At 40.8% G+C, this 20,021-nt stretch overlaps 1 protein-coding gene across 8 annotated transcripts in view; it reads right to left on the minus strand.

Annotated features, from left to right (window-relative positions):
• Nucleotides 1-46: 46 nt before the first annotated feature.
• crtc1a (CREB regulated transcription coactivator 1a) overlaps nt 47-20,021 on the minus strand; it is a 43,693-nt gene continuing 23,718 nt past the window's right edge. For 2 of the 8 annotated variants that reach the window (XM_088622020.1, XM_088622017.1), the window contains exons 11-14: nt 17,123-17,224; nt 14,844-14,930; nt 13,345-13,525; nt 1,834-12,931 (exon numbers count right to left, since the gene is read on the minus strand). In XM_088622020.1, coding sequence (XP_088478146.1) covers nt 12,720-12,931; nt 13,345-13,525; nt 14,844-14,930; nt 17,123-17,224 — 582 coding nt within the window. In that variant the 3' untranslated portion in view covers nt 1,834-12,719. Of the gene's footprint in view, nt 263-1,833; nt 12,932-13,344; nt 13,526-14,843; nt 14,931-17,122; nt 17,225-20,021 lie in introns of those variants that run through there. The other 6 variants (XM_088622023.1, XM_088622018.1, XR_015930818.1 and 3 more) reach the window with 5 other exon arrangements.

Here is a 20,021-nt window from a genome sequence, read left to right on the forward strand (position 1 = left end):
AGCTGTGATATTTATAAGACTGTAAATCAAGAATAAACAGAAAGAATCAATATTTCCCATTTATCAATGTAATAACCCCTTCATGCTATTCTCATCTGTAGAGCTAGCTAAATCCTCTTCATCAGTGAATCCTGGTTTTGTGTGGACCACCTGACGCTGTCTTTGGGGAGGTACAAGCCTGGTAGTCTGTGCAGAAGTATCCGGTCGCCACAGAATTCCTCTTGTAGCAAATAAATAATGCCAAACTGTAATAATATGATATCTGTAAAAAAAGAGAAAAGTAAAAATGACTTTTGACTTCCAGCCAAACCACTGGAAGACATACCTGTACTGTTAAGGGGACCACAGTGAAATTTAAAGGTTAAAACAGATGCAAAGAAAACACTTTTTAAAAATAAGTTATTGATCACGGCAGTTACACTGTGTCTTATACATAGATGTTGTGCAACTTTAGGTTGCAAGTCGCTTAACAAATTCTCACGTGCAGTGATGGCCCATATCTGCAGCAGGGCATTCATCAGAGTAATGTGATTGAAGGATCCTGGTCAGGGGCACAACAGTAGGATCCCATCTGAACCCAGGACCTGCCAGTGCAGAATCCCGAGCCCTGCTGCTGGTGTGCAGAGCTCTTGGCCATGTTGTTGCACAGCTGAGGGACATCCTACTGCAGGATGCACTGCATTGCACTGGACACTAGACCACCAAGGTCAGGGGTCAGGATCACATTCTCTGAAAACAGGGCTGTACAAACTGTGAAGCCTGATACCCCCAGTGTGGCCTCTCCTGCGCCCCTTCATCAAGCTGCTGAGTTCTGTTAAACTAACGATGATAAATCCTGAACCTGTAACATGATTATGTGGGAAAGCAGATGGCAGAAACAGAGAAATATAGCCCCTAATAACGGGGAAGGCCGGCTTAACTGCCATGTGTCCTTCCTGATTATCCTGCTACTCCAGCCAGAGCCTAAATTTACACCATCATGACAGGTCACGCTGTAAAAGTCACCACCGCCACAGTAACTCGTAACTGCTTCTTATGAGAGAACAAGGTTTTAAAGTGTCATACTACTCAGGAACATGTTCATACTGGGAGCACTGGTGCTGAATTTCTGATATTAGGGGAAGGGCACCACCTACCGGTCCACCAGCACCACAGTTTCTTTTTACATTGTGAAAATTATAAGGGAATCAGCACACCTAGCAGCACAAAATATGACATAAATTAACAGAAAGAATTAACTTTCTGTTGCTTTTCATTTAGAAATGTTATTTTCACCGAATAGCTAAAAAAACGCAACAGGAGAAAAACCCTAAGAAAACCATGATTTTTTCCCATCATTTTATTATATTTCATTTACAAATAGTAATGCAAAGATACAAAGACAGAAGCCTTCACACAACAAAAATATTTAAAAATGTACTGTTTCAGATCAAGCGTTCACATCGTTTCTGAGTTAGCACACATCTATAGCCCACTTCGATTTTCCCCCGTATTTTTTTCATTTTATTTTTTTAATATAAAAAGCACAATAAATAAAACCAGACATTTTAAAGGGCCAGCTCTCCAAAACTAACTTGGGATCATGGAGCTGTGTGACTGAATGTAAGTTTTTGCATATTTAGCGAGAAATGATTGTACAGATCCTGTCATAGTGTTGTGAACCGCTGTTGGACACACATGCATTGTCAGACGCAGAAAACTAGGTTATTTTACATTTTTAGCTGCCATGTATGAGAAACAACTGATGGAACAGTCAGATCTCATTTAATGCTTAAGTTAGAGGAGTTTTTTTCTACATCTGTGGATCATTCCGATTTATTTATCTCACCTGCGTTTTTCTGTTGTTGTTTTTTTTTGCATTTCTGATTTGCATATCCTATTATATGTGGATTGCTGGGACTAATTTGAAAAAGCAGCACCATCTGAAAAGATTGATGCAACTTAGGTCACGCCTCCCTGTTCCTTCTGGGGGAAACATTTCCCTGTGGGACAATGCTATGCAACCTAACGGAAAACCATGGCTTCCTGAACTGTGTGCAACCCCCTGCCACCAAATCCCTCAATCGGTAGTGCTTAAGCAGTCTTTTCAGACATAACAGTGGTGGCTTGGAACTGTGGTCAATCTAGTGTAAGAGGATACGCGACGTGGGTGGAATTAACAGAGAAACGCAGATGACACACGACTCTCATAGTCCCTATTCTGCACGTAAACAATTCAGTCGCAGTGATTTCAGTGTCGTTCACATTATAACCCCCAACATATAAAACCTTACACTTAATGGTGAAAAAAGGACTAAATAATCTGTCCAAATTTCCCTGGAGTAAACATTCTTCATTTCCCCTCGTTGTCTGATCAGTGTCACAATATGGCCAGAACTGCTCATACGATGCACACAGCATTTTGCGTCCGATACGTGAGTGCAGATTTATCAACGCACAAAAGCATGCAGACGAAATTCATGTGTACATATTTCAACTTTGGCTTTCAATGGCTAATTCAATGCCGTAAAGTTTAAGCAACAGTGTCCTCCCCCCACTCCCATTTAGAAACAAAGAACTCAACACAGAAACGGATCCATTATTGACAACATTGCAAAGCACTCCGAGGTACAGAACAATGTGCAATGCTTCAAAGTATATCCAGATTGCTGGGGGGGAAGAAATGTTGCTTAAATTACATTTTGAAACAGAAAAGTGCAACATTCAAACCAAACCCCGTTTTTTTACATCCGACTGGAACATATAGATGATTTATGGCCCAATGCATTAAAGGAAAATAAGCTTATATGAAAAACTGAATATAAAATAAGTTGCAAATACCATATACAGCTTTCTTCAGGGCACCAGCAAGCAATATGGCAAAGACAAGTCTTATAGAATATAAGTTCTGTTGACAGATTTAAACCAGGAATCAAGCGAACTGTTGTAACACTTTAAGCAACTAAGGAACACCATCAGAAAAAGGACAAAACTGTGTGTACCTTTCTTTTAGGAGCTAAGTACCAATGTCTTATGTTGCTATATTACCTAAACTCTCGTGTTTCTTGTATTTTGGACTGTGAAGCCAAGTATTTAAGCCAAATTTGAATCCTATCCAGTTCAGTCATTTCTCTTCTACTTTAGTAGGCACATCACCAGTGAGAGCTTCCCTTCCTGGTAGTAAAGACACTTTAAGCTTCCTGGGAAAGACTGCTGAGTTGTATAGTGAGGGCATGACCTGGTGTGGGAGCTGAAGGCCTGGATTTAGGTCCAGTCACAACTGTATCAGGAATCCTGGTACAGAACCCCCCCTCCAAACAAATCGCACACTACAAATGTTAGTAACAGTCACATTGCAGATGTTTGAGTATAGCTAACAAACACTCAGCATTATGAATCTGACCAGTGTCCATACAAATGCATTCACAGGCTGTTCTGAGTCTCCTAATCTGGGAAACCGGAGTTAAGTCCCATACTCTCGCTACAAATCAAGGTCAATCTGCTTAGTTATCACCCTACAAGGAAATGAGACTGAATGGCTGCAAAAAAGAAGATGCCATGAGGATACCTTTTCATCAAGACGTCAAGCCTAGAACCCTGCACCTCTTGTCTCGAGAAAGTAACCCAATCCACACACCGACAATTCTCCGTGCAAAAAGCAAGTGCACTGCACTGCACTTTTCCAAGTTTCCAGTTGCTCACTGAATGTTCTGAAAGCTTAGAAGAGGAATCCCAAAATTTAAACACTAACCAGACACTTCCCAGAAAAAAACCCACCCAATGCGGAATTCGGGGAATGTGAGATTTGCTGCCACCTCCGGCTTGACTGCGGTTGGGACTTTACATTCAGACAAAGGTGATGGATAATCTGGAGGCACTCATCACTAAACTAATTACATTCTCCGTGGCCTTGAGAAGTCAAACAGACACCACTGGACAACCTGGATATAGCTCTGCCTCTCGTGGTCTCAAGCAAACCAGAGAGATGATGAAAAAACCCACAGATCAGACCCCAGGACATGAAACATTTCCCTGTAAAGCATATCCAGGGAAGGGCCTTAAACCTTTTGCATTTTCCTTGCTCTGTGCACTGGCGTATATTGACACAACTTACTGATTTTTTCCATTAGATGCACATCTGCAACTGACTGCATCTAGAGAGGCAGGAAGAGCAAAGGGGGAGGAGTATTAGCTTTGCGCACTTTGAGCAACACCAATAATCCTCCCTTGCACCTTTCCTCTTACTCAAATTTCAGGAATAAGCACTTTAGTGTGAGTTCTGGTATGAGAAGAGTGGGAAACGTGAATTGTTCTGTTTATTACAAGGATTACCATGTCAGGATCTACAGTAAGGGTAACAGAAACAGCAGCACATGTGGATATGAGAGCTTTGGGCTGCAGTGGTCTCAGAAAATAACACTCAGAGCTCCCACCCTTTTCTGTTTCATCCTAGCTCTGCACCTTTTCCATCTTAAATACTGAAATAAACAGAACGTCACTTACATTTTTTTATTCTCACATTCAGTCCGGAGTAAACATTACACGCCCGAAAGCAAGCAAGCACCTGCTTCCACCTGAAGCAATATCTGTCTTGCAGAAAGAGTCCACCGGCCCGACCAGCTGTTGCACACAGACAGCCCCTCTACTGGCAGGACCCAACAAGTTCTATCAAAAAGCTTTTCTTTAAATTTTAGAATTGACTGCTGTTGCCTGCCTTTGCAGGATTGCCGGTAGAGGCAGAAACAAAATCAGAAATGCACCAAACGTACATGCAAACTGATGGAAAGCTAAACTGCCCAACCTTTCTTGGTACTTCAGAGTCACAACGCACACGATACAGGACACAACAAACAGAAAGTGTACTGCAGTTGCAGCCTGGTGACAAATTGGTAGCAGAGCTGATTTCAGCTTAGCATTCTTGCTTCTGTCAATTTCTGTAGTTTTGAGAGCTTTCACAATTACAGACTGAATACACAACATTTTTTTACTGCATAAAATAAAAAAGCTTACATTTATATATATTTTTGTAGTTTTACATAAAAGACAAGACAACGTAATAAATAAGTAAATACATAGTTTTTCTCTCCCCATCCCCATTCTCTTTCATCTGTACTACTCTCATTGTTGCATAAGAGATTCTTTCTTTCTTTGTTAATGTCCAAACACAGGAGTCTTGCAAAAAAGAGAAGCCTTATACAGAGTTAGTGAATAGATCCCTTGCTCTTTTATGCTGGTATAATGATAAACTTTGCTTCTTCCCTCACATGATCGGCAGCAAATTTACAGGAAACCAAAGAACAGAAATCAGTTTGCCAACAAGTGATCCTACAGTTTGATTACTGATGCAGCATGGCACCATGAATTAAACTTGTACGTGCATTCAAGGAGTATTCAACTCTAGCTTTAAAAATGTTGTAAACTTGAAAATAATTATTATATAAATAAAAGCTTGCTCTTCACTGCATCCTGTGGCTCTCCTGGATGGAAACCTCACAACAAATCAGTGTGCAACAATCCGTTTGTACACATTCAGAAAATACAATATTTTTTTTCACCTTTGACAAAATAAAAGAGCATAAATATTTTAACCATCCTCTTTTAGTTAAAAGCATTTTAACAGTATAGAATTAAGCTTGGCAGATTTAGGTTGAATACAGTTATGTATTTTGCATCTTATTTATGGGGTGGTGTATTCTTTCAATATTTATTTCCAGCTCTTCACTCACATTTTGTATTGACATGTAAACAATTATAGAATAACACTACCTATACATATAAATGCATGTGCATATAATAAACATAATACATACACATAGTTATGTACACATGTATGCACATGTACAGTGTCTAAAACCATGAATTTTGCAAAAAAGTATAACAAAAGACTTTTGCAAAAATCTTTTCTCCTCAGTAACTGTACTGAGGTAGAACTTCTCTTTAAAAATCCTACTTTTTTGCCATTTTGCCTATAGCCTAATCGCCATTTTCTTTACTGAGCTCCTGCTCAGTGAATATTAAAGTACATTTGGCATAAACATTTTGGCTTCTAAAAAAGTAAACCTTTATTGTGGTATAGAATTGTGATTTTTTAAGACGCTGGATGTTAGTTATTTTAGTATTTTTCTTGGCAATCTGAAAATAAACTAATATAGAAATAAGATGTGCAGCAAAGTCTTAGCTGCTATAGACACTGAACACACACACTGCATGTGCACAGGACACAGACTTTGTTTGCATTTCAACAAACCCAAGTTTGCCAAGCTTAGACATAAGGCAATTTACACCACAGCTGGAACCATCAACGAAAACGTGTCAGTAGAAGAAGGGAAAGACCACAAAAACAGTGTAGTGCGCCACTTGCAATGTATTAAGTCCACCCATTTAAGAAAGGAAATAAAAATCAATAGTAGTTCATCTTCACATCGTGCTGGCCTTTAAATAACCAAAATAAAGACTGACATTAAAAAAATACCATGCGCAACATGCCTACAGTACAGAATTCAAACTGGATCCAAAATTAAAGAACACAGAAGGAACACCGAAACACCAGACCCAACAAAAGCAAAATTGTTCAGACTACTCCCCCACTACACCCCCCCACAATAACAGCTGTGAGCAGGAAGTTGTTTTTTTCAGAGGGTGTAGTACATTTCATGACTGTAAATAGTGACTGGCTTTCTGCATGCTAAGATGGTGTTTAATGCACCAGTTTTTCTCCTATTCAGCAGGCTGAAAAAAGTGCAAACTTGTTCGTCTCAAAGATGGAAAAAAGAAAGCAGACTCAAAGATAGTCAAGCGTGAAGCAGACAAACGCTACGGTGGCAACGAAATGGTGAGAATTCTTTTAACTTGTTACTGCACGTTTTTTTGTGTGTCCAAGAAACGTTTTGCACAGTGATATAATACTGGTACTTGATTCACTAACATGCACAAGCATTTCTAGTAAGAAATGAAAAAAGAACCAGGACCGTCTGATCGATATGTTGCTCATTCTTCATGCAAATTCCAAAAGCTGCTTACTGGGCCATTCTAGTGCAGACAGGGAGGAACCAAACTGAATATAATGCTGTAATCAAGACTATGTACAGAGAAGAGTTGCCTTTGTCAGGTGATTTAAGGCAGTTTTATTTCCAGTTTGAAGCTCTAAAAACACCACAAAATCCCTGTTTTGGGGATTTATACTGATAAAAAGATTACAGGTCTGTAAGGGATGTGACACCCACAGAAGACTGAAATGTAACATTTAGCTGTCAAAACAAACGTGCTGTAGCAGAAAGTACCTGAAACATATCGGCTTTCTCTGTAAAAGCTTGATGCATTACATGCTTTCAGGATCACGTGCCAATTGAGTTTTTCATATTCTACGCATTTTCAAAAAAAAGGTGATTAGGATGCATTGAAGAATCATCAAGAGGAGTCTGGTCAGGATTCATCACAAAGTTGCAACCAGGTAGTTATTGTTCAACACCCACTCTAAATTACTGGTAACTGCAACACTGGAGCTACGTTCAAGTTACCATCCAGTTTAATGATTTAGAGTAAAAAAATAATTATATTGTGCTTCTAAAGTCAAATTAATTAAAAAATCAATCTCCACAGCCTTTATGAGCAGCTAGTATTAAATGGGTGACTACAGTAAATAAAAACTGACTTAACTATGCCTTTTACACTGGGCACCCCAAGCTACAATGAAAAGAAATTTGTTACATATTTCCAGTGGGTTCTGTGTATGTCTAGCAGAAGTCTGCATTCAGATAGTAAAAAGTAAAAGGATTAAATGCCACATCAACAAAGCTTCCAAAACACAGGTTGATCTGGGAAAGTGAAAGAAGAGATAAATTCTGAATAATGAGGTTAAGTTTAAGCCTAGTATTTTACATTGTGTTTACAATTTGAAATGTAAACAGAAGTTAAAAGCAAATTCAAAATCTTCAATTGCAAATAACTCCCTCCTGGACAATGGTGTAAGATATATCTGAAGAAAATAAGCTTCTACTGAACCCAAACAAAACACATGCACCCCGAATTGTGATGTATCTCATAACATAATGTATCCACCAACACGTTGTAGCCTATAAACTGAAACTTAACAGTTATCGGATCTGACCTCTGCATTCCATTACTTCACGTTTAATTCAGCCTTACACACAAGTCCTACGTCCACCACTGAACTGCTGAGGGTTCACAAAGTTAAAATGAAGTAAAAATCTGTCTTTGAAAAAGTCAAAGTTTTCCTTTCACTTCAAGCTCACAACCAAGGCACGTGATAATAATAACACACCTTGTAAATGAATGCACCTTCATGAATTGCTCACATCACAATGGCCATCTTTAGAAACAAGCAGCAATAACAAGTGTAAAAGCAATCTTTCGAGCTACTTGATAGTTAATACTGAAAAGGCGTCAGTAGTTTTGGTTTGGTGCAATAGTGGAAACAGCTGTGCAGACTTGAGTGGCTTTGCACAGCTAGAGGACAGCTTCAGAAAGTATGAGGTTAGCAGTCACACATGATGAACGTCATAGTGCTTCATGAAGTCCCCATTCGTTCATGAATCACACCAACACATAAAACCACTGAAATATGATAAAGCTTGTTAGCAATGCCAAACAAATCACACAAACCCTGCAGAGAGCCTGACTGTACACAAAGGGTTTCTCCAGATGTTTGATCAACAAAAAGAATCAAAACCCACAGCCCTTTCTACAGCTCTGACTACTGCATGTTCCCAACACATCTGTGCATTCTTAAAAATGCATCCTATAACTACAAAGGAGCAGCCTGTTAACGAACTTGTTAAATTTCAAAGCTGCTTATCAAAAGGCAAAGTTTTTAGGAGAGTCGGAGATTTGGGTCCAACATTAGGACTCCTGTACATTATTTGACACTGTGGTATACAGTGGATTTTATCAGGCTGTAGTTTACATACATTCTGGTTGCAGCAGTATTTCTAATGCTATAAAAGCCAGGTAGTGACAATCTTTTATTACAGACGGAAAGTTTTTTCTTCAATCCTGCGTGATGAATAACAGAAGTTAATCATCCTGCTTACAGGAGCCCTGCACCCCTGCCATGCATTGTCCAAGGCATTCCAGCAAGACTTTCTATAGACTTATCTACTGGATAATCAATATTGTTACAGGTTTTTACAGCTTTCTGCTGGTCGTGAGATAATCACACATGCTCTGGAAAAAAGGAAAACACGATTTGACTTTTCTGGTGAGACGGAACAGAAACACAGGAGATTGTGATCACTCAGAAATGGCATGCAGCAAGGGACAGATATAAGGCGCTTCTGCTCCAGCAAAGTTTGCATTATTTCTGTTCTTCCACAAAAACGGGTAGTGCTTTCGACCAAATGGCAATGTGCATATTGAAATTTGGCCCAGGTTAACAACTGTTCACTCATCACACCAGATATGTGATAATTGTCTTGTTTTCCCAAACTGATCACTTCACCAATGATCCATTATTGACAACATTCCCAAGTCAGAGGTGGGTTCATATCATTTAATACTTCTGTCTGCAAGCTGAGGAGGCCTTTTCAAGCCACTGATTAGTCAATAAGCCACCGAAGCTAAATGACTAATCAACTGATTAAAACTTAAACTATTACATATTAGGAGTCTAATCATATTTAAACATCATGCAACAGATCTACAACCAGTATTTATTTCTGCCAGGGATCTCTATTCAAGACAGCAGTATTCAGTATAAGGAAAATATGAAAATCACATCTTGATTTATACATATATACATACATGGCTGTACAAAAGTCTTAGTATGCATCTTTTACTATTTTCACGTTTTTCCTTCTTGGTGATCATCTACTAAATGTTTTCAACCTTTTAAACTAACATTGGATCTGAACAGATCTGTATTCTGCAGCACAAAATATGCTACTAGTTTTATCAATGAGAAGAGAAGATCAAATGACGTTAACAATAAGGAACACCTGACAATGCATCGGTTATATTTTTGCCTTAAACTGTTGTAATTATTTTGAAGGTGAGCAATGTGAATTCAAGACTGCAAAACCTAAAAGCCTGGTTTGTTCTCACCCAAATTAAATGATATTAATAACAGATGCTGCTGTTATAATAGTGTGCATAACGTTAGCAGAGGCTTCTAGTAATTATTGATCCTCACAACATACATCAGTTCTAACTCCTGATTTACTCTAAGACTTTTGCACAACTTTGTACATACAGGTCTAACAGTAGGGGAAATGTAAGTGATAGCATCATGCTAGAAATTTTGAAAAACATCCCTTATGATCCAAACCTATTTCACTGAATCTGAAGGGAAAAGGTTTTTTGTGGTCATGTTAGTCTTAGAAAAAAACTTGGCTTGCCTAGTATATACATAATTCCAAATACACTTGATATGAACTTCACACTGCACTGGAGCAAAAGGTTAATAATTACCCTGGCCCCCCTAGGTATGCGACATAACAGGAAACAAAGCCACAAGAATCAACGATGGAACAGGACTCACTGCTCAGCTGTGTCCCAACTGGACAAGCGCCAGAACTTCTTTCTGCCAGATTGGCCCGAATTTGGGAGGTGCCAAAAGACAAAGAAATAAAAATGAAAACAAGCCACCCGGAAAAAGGCATCCCGCACCCTCAAGGAGTAGTAAACCTCCCACTACACCTGTTAGCTTGGAGGCTCTGGCTACAATACCCAAGGAATTACATTGCGAAAGGAGTGGTGGAAGTCAGAACAGGGGGCGCAGGTCTGTGCTGCACAACAAAGCGTGGGCACAAACGATACTCTTCCTGGGGGTTTCTAAAAACAGAGCACAAAAACATTCAGGAGATACTTCTTCATATTCACGAGCTAATGGACAATTGAAAAGAGAACCTGACTCATGTAAGGCAATCTGGGGTGATCTCACAGTGATGCGCTGGAGTTGGCTTGCTGGTTGCAGTAGTGTTTTTTTTCCCCCCATTTTCACATTTTGTTTTTCCACCTCAAAGAAGAATGAAGTGATCCCATAATGTCCACATCCTTTTTTTTAAAAAAAAAGAAGAAGTCTGAGAATCTGTTACAAATGCTACAGAGACGTAGATTTTCCATTTGACCTCGTTTGGAAAAACTAAAACAATCTGAGCGGGTGGAAAGTAGTCTGGTTCTCTTTGAGGCCAGGGTTTCTCAGGTGGTGTGCCGTGGCACGGTGATGCGCCTTCAGACTGAAACGGGATATCTGCCATTTACGAAGAAAATAAAAAACAGTATATAAAATATTGTTTATATATTAGCTCTGTAGAGTAACCAAAGTGTTGTGCTGCGTGTCTGGTGTGTACATACAGGGACTTCTCTGTGCAAAGACGTGATATACATGGAGAATGTTTGAAACCTCGGCATTTCGCCGTCATCAGTTCCTGCCAGTAAGGGGCGACTACGCCGAGTCAGATCAAACACTGAAATAAATCTGCTCTCATCTCATTTTGTAAGCGCTCAGGCCTGGCGGGGGTCGTGGTGGCAACAGGCTGAGTGGGGCAGGACCTGTTCCCCAGCAACAGCCTCCACACCCTCCTGGGGGGCACCCAGGGGCTCCCAGGCCAGAGTCCCTCCAGCGTGTCCTGGGTCTGTCTCCCCAGTGGGCTGTGCCCAGTACACCTCCAGCAGGAGGTCCCCTCACCAGATGCCCAAGCCACCTCAGCCAGCTCCTCACGATCCCGAGAAAGAGTAGCTCTACCCCTAGGGTCTTCCCGGACAGCCGAGCCCAGCAGCCCTACAGAGAACATACTGTACTGTAGGTGGCACAGAAAGCTAGATGAGCAAAGACAACTCTATGGAGATAAAAGCAATAGTCACACACTAGCAACTGAACAATACCTCAGGAACCCAAAACCATTTAGAATGGGGAGGGTTATTACTCCTTGTGTTTAAAAAAAATTCAAAGAACGAAAACAGAAAACTTGACCAGTGCTGGTAGATTTTAAATAAATACAAAACTGAAATTAAAAAAAAGAACTATATACATATATAAAAAGAAAAACGCGCCGACTAAAACTATAAGTACAATTTGGCAGGGTACAAAAACAGGCAGTGAATGCTGGTCAATTCCAGAACAAACAAAAGGACAAACAGAGAGAGAAAAGGGACACTAGAAACACTGGTTGCTGATAATCACGCATTCTGGCTTTTGAGGAAAAAGATGACCGAGATGGTAAGTTAAAGGAAAGGGAATCTAGTGTAGCGAAAGTAAGACATGACAGAAGAAAACCGCGTTGCAGCCATGACTCAGACAACACGGCATTAATATTAAACAGCGATTAAGATGGGTGTAGTGCTTCAGCCCCCTTGTTTTCTTTTTAAATACACTACCTTGTTTAAGATGACCAGATACGAGCTTTATAAAATACCAAGGAAAATAAAAAAAAATTGACAACCTGCAGCAGGTGTTGAAGGAAAGTCTGGAGGAGGCTGCCGAAGAAACCTCAGCTGTCAGCCGCGACAAGGGGCGCATGGCATAAGCGTACAGTGGGCGCAGTTGGCATTACAAGCTCAGAACAACAAGCTTAATATCATTGGACCTGTCAGTGCTGCAGTTCTCCTCTCCCCCTCTTCCCCCACAGCACGGAGCAGCACGTCACTGACCAATTGGTTTGGCTGCTTGTCCCAGGGCCTCAGGGGTAGGGGCAGGAGTTGGCGTAAGTTGGGGCAGGGGGTGGGGGTGGGGACGTGTGTGTTGCTGCGTGGCTCCCCATTCCTCCACGAACGGCCGGCCCTCCTCACAGCCTGTCCATCCGAAACGTGTCCTCCGTGGCGGGGTCAGCCAGCACCATGTCCGGGTCGTTCAGCATGTGCAGCCCGTCCAGAGTCAAGGGGTCGATTTTCAGTTCGTCCAGGGGGAACTGGGAGTCGGCGTCGAAGCTGACGTCGCCGACCCCGGCTAAGGAGTTGGTCAGCTCCTTGGACAGGCTGGGCGGAGACTCCCCCGTGACTGGCAGGACAAGAGGACAAAGGGACAGATGAGGCACTCGAACCCGACTCGTTCCACGAACAGGACAGTTATAGCACTTCTCCCAGGCCCGCGCATGAAGCCAGAGAGGCAGACAGGCAGCCTCAGGCGGGAGAAGGGAAGGTTAACCATGTAAGGGACTTCGTAGTTAAAAGATGTTTTTGCCCAGCGCTTCGAACTGGTGCTTTCTCTGTGCACATTACCGAACCTGACTGAAAGTTTTCACTTGAACCAAGATGTGTACTGAGGACAATTACCTTGTTGCACTGTTAAGAAAAACTGAACAGAACCTTAACATTCTCTACTTTGTTAACTGTAGTACAACACGAGCTGCATCTCTGCCCGCTGCCGCGAACGGAGCCTGCCTAGACCGCCCTGGCAACGGGGAGCGGTACCTGTCAGGATGATGTTGGGGATGTTACTGTGGTTGCCGTAGCCAAGCTGCTGGGGGTCCTGCAGGCTGCCGTGGCTGCCGGTGAGCCCCATCATCGCGGCCTGCGAGTAGTTCAGAGTCGAGCACTGGCTGTACAGGTTACTGGAGCTGATGGGGTTTTCAATCATATTGAACTGTTCCAGCTAGGAGGCGGACAGAGAGAAAGAAAAGGAAAGACAAAACAGGAAGACTGGAAGATTATTATTTAAAATATAAAGGACGGTGCAAAAGAGGAGGTTCTTCGGTATTAATAATCCTAATTCTTAACAGCAAGATGATCCAAATCATGCAGCAAGTATAACTCAAAGGTGTGTGGAAGGTGGAAGCCGCTGTGCTAAAACCCACAGTATATAGATGTCACTGTGAGAGGGACTTAACACAGGGAATCCATCAAACAAGACATGTGTGCAGTGATATATGGCAGAACATTCCTGCAAAAGAGCTGGAGTCATATATTGGAAATAATTATAAATGAAGCTAAAAAAATCAAGACATGAAACAGAAAATATCAAGAAAATTTAATCAATTGGAGAGAAGTTCCTTGCTCAAAGGTACAACATTAGTTGTACCTAATGTCACAATTAATTAGTAGCAGTGCTCTACATTGCTGTCCTGAAGAGACCGAAGAGATTTCCTTTCTACTGACAATATTCCCTGAACACATGCTAGTTTTTGCTTTCAAATCACAGTAATGCCATGCCCAAAATCAGGGATCAGGGAGAACAGACAAGCTGTTTCGGATTCCCCAGCAGAGTACTGTGTTTCATAACGGCACACTGCATCTTCGCTTGTCTTACTTTGGAAAGCTAGGACTGAACTGAAGCAAGATGCAAGAAATGCCCCTGCTCCTATTTTGTGCAGTGCTGAACTCCAGACGATCAGGAGGAGTTGAAAACTTCAGATTTCCCTTTGATTTCTGCACAAGCCCATTTTATACTTAATGACAGCCTACTTGAAACAACTGGATTAATTATTAAAAGGAAGAAGCAATCTTGCACTATACTGTACAGTCAAGTCAGAGCTTCATTTTGACTTATATTTTACATATCTTTTTAAAAACACTGAAACAAAGCAACTTAGAATTATACCACATAATCACGAGAACAAATGGGTAATCTTTTTGATTGCTCTGTAATTGGTACTTTGAGATCAGCATGATTTGTGGAAAATCACATCACAGTTTTGCTTTGTTTTGCACATAAATGCATTGGCACGCTTTGCAAAACAGACACCTGAACAACAACCGAATGCTGCATTTTCTACTTTCCACTGAGGTAATAACCTCAATTTGCTCCTTTGCACCTCACATGCTATCAGAGCTTCCCACTCCAACCTATGCAAATGCATTTGATTTTGATGTCTTCCCACCCAAACCCTCAATCATTCCACTTGTGGTTAAAACCAAAGCAGAGCTTGAAAACTGCAGACCTTAGTGGTTTAGAAAGCACTGACTTCTCTCACCTGGTGGGACAGTGCGTTCGTTTGTCTGGATGCAAGCTGCTGGTCATAGAAAGAATCCCCAAAAACGCTGCCAAGGATTGATGTGTGCTAAAACAAAAGCACACAAAGTAATTATGAAGACTTGAGCATAAAGGAATAAAAGCATGGATATATTTACTAGACGTCAAAGCAGTTCTCTCCTAAAAAAACTGGTAACAAAGTTTCATTTGTAATACCACAGTCCACACGCCTTGTTTTTCCAAAGCTCTCTGAGTAATTTAAACAAACAATATGCTTCAATAAAAAAAGTCTTCCATTTCATGTGCTTTAATATGTGCTTGCAGATTAATATTACAAACTCAGGCTTCAATGTTCAAAGAAAATGTTTTAGAATATTCATCCAGAAGTACTGGGAAAGGTGGCAATTAAATATGTTCCAAGGACTGTGCAATGCACCTGTAACCACAGCAGTCTTTACTAAGGATAAAAAAAACAAAACACAGAACAAAAAGTAGAATCAGACCATTTCACAAGCCAGAAAAATGACATGCCATAAAATCAGCAATCAGGAACACTGCTAATTAAATTCAAAGCTGATTTTGTTGTTGAACTAATAAGTAATGCAAACTTTCCTAATCTCATTTACTATACATGAATAAAAACTTACATCATCACTCAGATACTACCGAGATAAGTAGTTCTGGCATGTAAAATGTCTGTTTCCAATCACAGCCTGTGTCACACCACGTAAAATCAAAATCAAACCGCATGCAACATTATATTCAAGGTTATCACTGTATATGTAACTCTGTCTGCTGAGGGAGAGCAGTCCTATATGGGGCGTCTTTCAACTCACTAAGTGTGCTTACAGAAAGGAATGCTCTGTGCTGAAACAGAATACAGAAACAAGGACTTAAATGGCATAAAAACCTTTTTTGTTGCATAACATGAACAAGATTTCCCAAAACATTCAGATCATAAATATAAGGTCAATATTTTTATAAAATGTTCTGTTACTGCCCCTTGGAGTCTGTAAATTTGTTGGGTTAACAGATTCCAGCAATCTAAAATACAGATGTAGGAGCACTGAAAAAGATCTTTCTCAATGCATTAAGCTGCACCCTTGCAAATTTTGACGTGTCTAACCCTTATTCTCAGTCATCCTGTAAGTTCAAACCCCTGAGACCAGCAAGCTTCAGGTTTTTAGCACTTACAGTATGCTGAAATTACAAGAATAAACTAATTTATCACTTTTGCAGTGATAGTACACTGAAATAATTCTTCCGGTATATATGTCCATGGTAAAATATACTTCACACTTTCCAAAGAGAAAATGTTCCAATGCAGGTGTTTAGAGTTTCTGAATAAATACTTGAAAATGGGGGGAAAAAAAATGTTACGCATTAACTGTTAAGGTGAGACTTGCTGTCTTTTACAGAAAGGTGACCTGCATTTAAGCCTTTTTTTACACAAGAGATGGTGGCAGTCTGTGTAGTCTAACAAGCTATATTACTGAAGCCAGATGCTTTGACTCCTTCAGGGAGTGGCTGGATTTTATACTCAGCCACCACCGTCACTAAACAAATAATAGCAACCGGACAGGCCCTCTTGCTTGTAACCTTTGCTGTTTTCAGTCAATGAGAAAGACAAAGCCTTTTACCCTGGCTCAGTCAAGGTGAGACAAGCTGCCCACTAGCTGTTTAGCGCCAACGTCCTGTTACACAGCCTTTAGAACAATGACTGCTAACCAATGGATCCTCTGTGATATCATCACTGGAAATAGCAGGACTAGGTGGCTGAAACACAGCCTGGAATTCATGCAGTATTTTGACCAGATAAGGCCACTCGTGAGCCCCAAGAGTGTAACATTCAACCACATGTACTCAGAAACACAACTTAAAACAAAAGTGAAGGGGAAAAAAAAAGACTTCAGGAGGCAGAAACAGTATTCACTAAACAAATAAACTTAAAGCATACTCTTCTTAACCATATATTGGAAAATATTAGTTTTTAAACTATTTTAGGCATAGGTACCGTTGAATGAGTTTGAAGGAGAGGGGGGGGGGGGGAAGTCCAAAAACAGCAACAACCAGGAAAAACACTCAAGTCACAGATACTCATGAAAATCAAGACATTGTGTTTTGTTTTTTTTAAAAACAGCAGCACACTGGAAGTCAAAGCTGAGGACGTTGCTGTGGCGATATGTGATGCAGACAAAAGCACAGTGAGACACCATGGCTCAAAGATGGAGGAGCTGAACGGTGGATAAGCCAGGCCCAGCAAAGCACATCGGCCCTTACTTGAGGAGAGCCACCAGGAGAGAAGCCTTGATTGGAGACAGGAGAAGTGGGAGACTGGTTGGCAGGGGACCCAGCACTACTGCGGTACTGCTGGAGGGCGGCCTACAGGATAATATTACAGTTAAAGACCAACAGATCCTGCTCGCCTGTTTGACACCTAGGAGACGGGACAGTTACTTTGTTTTAGCTCCTGGGGCTGCAGAAGGAAACTTAAAGTACTTTCAGACACACACACACACGTGTACACAAGGTTCTGCTCACACTAAAAGGCTGTACTGAACACTAGGCCGGACTGAAATAGGAAGAAGAGAAGCGTGCCCTCCGATAAGCCACTGCACAGTGGAAAGACCCAGCTCAAAGAGGTTCTTTGTCTTTTCTTGGTGGTGTCGGGAGACTACAACACTACAACAAATTCGTTACTTCTTGCTTTCATTCAGGCAGTTTAGATTATAAACCCAGTCTGGTGCAGCTGCCTGTGGTAAACGAGGATTTAAATTCCGATTCATCATTTTAAATTTTGAGACAAAAGTGAGACAAAATCATTTAAAAGCAAAAATGCATTTTCTCCTTTCCCTCACTGTGGTCAACCACAAACACAATCAACAGGGCGAGATGCACTGGATAGCTCCCAGCTTGCTGTCTGACAGCTCAGGCTGGAATAGCAAGCAGTAGACACTAGGCCCTCGAGGACGGAGTCTGACAGCCCCGGTGCAGGCTGTGATAGACAGATAGAGTGATAGATAGATATCAAAGGAAGAGAAGTAGCTCTGATAACATCCACTAGCTTTCCCTCTGACAGCAAAGAGCAAATCTGAGCTCAGTGACTGGAAAAGGATTCTGCTCAGCAGTACAAGCTGAAGTTGCCTGCTGATTGACCAATCTGAAAAACAGGCCCTGTGATGCAGATGAACCGTATTCACTGAGAAACTAGAAAGCAGAACTATGCCCTAGTGATCCTGAAGGAAGCACTGCAGTGCATTTGTGAAAGACGGCTGGCCTTTAAAAAAAATCCAAACTCTGGCCCCTGGGGGCCCTGGCTTCCTCTCATTTTTTTTCTCCTAGTCAAAGAACGAAGACCTGCTACTTCTTTGAATTAATAGTTTGCAGGCAGAAATGATTATGTAAATGGTTGTTTCTTAAAAGGCTGCAGCTTTCAAACAGCCTCTGAATGTTTTCACATCACCGCAAAAGTCCAAGTCTCCCTTTGGCTGAAAACAGTTCAAAAGGCCCCATTCGCAACTTAGTTCAGAAAAAAAAGATTTAAATTAATTTGGCTCAAGTTTAACTAGAATAAAGGACTGAAGACACTGGGCCTTCAAGAACAAGAACAGAGCGACCCATATTCTTGTTTTTTGCATGTTGGACACATAAAAGGGCTAACAGAGAGGGCTTGTTAAAACTTACATTTCAGTGAATTTCACTCCTTATCCGTCTCAAAGCGACCACTTCACTCTTTATAGATTTCTAGAAGCGCAATTCCAACACGACGTTTCCCTGCTCTGTCATGTCAAGATACTTTTATTCTCCCTGCTACAAAGGGCGATTCTGTTCCATTATTTAAACCTCTGGAAGCACAGCGAATCTTTAATTCTCTCACAAGTGACGCTAAATGCACTTGAAAGTGGAGATGGGAAACCAAAAGAGGGGAGGTTTTTGACCCAGGAAACCTCAGCTACTTCACTCAGATGAAGATAACCAACCCTAAGGACAGACTCAGGACAGCAGGGTCCCAGGCCTTGATGAACCACTTACTCATTGCCTGGGGGGGGGGGGGGGAGGGAACTACCGGGCCTGGATCCCACAAAGGTTTCTTCAACCCCACTGGGAGTTTTTGTTTTCCTTTCCTCCATGCCCACATGGTCTACTGTTCTTAAACAACATGGATAGCTATTGACTGTTGTGAAGGGCACCATAGTAAATGATTGAATTGGATCAGAGAAGGTACCACAATGACCACTCACGCTCCAGATCAACTATCTCTGTAGAACAGCCAGACTGAACAGATCAAGCTGTCAAAGCCCAGCATGTCTTATCAGAACTCTAATTATTTGATTTATAACAAATTATTTGCTTTATGAGGCGTAATTTCATTTTTTCACAAGCAGATAATTCAATCTATCTGAACCAGAAGGCAGAAAAAAAGTAGACTGCAGTGCTTACTGGCTTGAGACCCAGGAAAATGAAGGGCTTCATTTTCCTAATAGAGTGCATAATTAGTTCATTGAAACAGAAGAGTTCAGATAGAATGAAAATCTGAAGAAAATGTAGCATTCAAGGTCTTTGGAGGCTGAAGAAATTATGGTTGACTGGTTTGATTATAAAACAAAATGCCATTAAGATATCATTTTTGTAAGTTTTGTCACTTGTAAATGATACAAGGAAAAAGGGGTGAAAACAACACAAAGCAAATGATTTTAAAAGTTTTCAAATAAAATGGGATGATTGGCAGCCTCTGATTAATCTGTAGGTCTGCAGAAAGCTGACATTAGGAGTTTCCAGATCAGTACAAGATGGGAAACATTAATCCTTTATCTCAATGCGAAATCCTTCTTTCAGCTCCTCTACCTTGTGCACAGTGTGCTTATAACACAAACAGCCCACTATGAAGTTTTAATTGTCAAATTCTTCTTGTTCTGTACAAAAAAACAAAGTGTAATCAAGATTATTCTCTTTTTCTACCTTTAAATTGATAACTGCTGTAAAAAACTTTTATTAAGACTGCATTGAAACATTGATTGCACTGAAAAACATTTCTTTCAAATAAAAAATTGTTTCTAAACAAAATCCCTTGCAGATTTTCTAAGGCTTTGTGGGATTTAATGTAGATTTAGTCTAGTTTTACTGCATGAGAAATCAAAAAAAAACACAAAACAATTTTGCCTGTTTGCTTGTTCACTGC

Source organism: Lepisosteus platostomus, chromosome 27, assembly GCF_059453375.1.
Source record: "Lepisosteus platostomus isolate fLepPlt1 chromosome 27, fLepPlt1.hap1, whole genome shotgun sequence".
Lineage (NCBI taxonomy): Eukaryota > Metazoa > Chordata > Actinopteri > Semionotiformes > Lepisosteidae > Lepisosteus > Lepisosteus platostomus.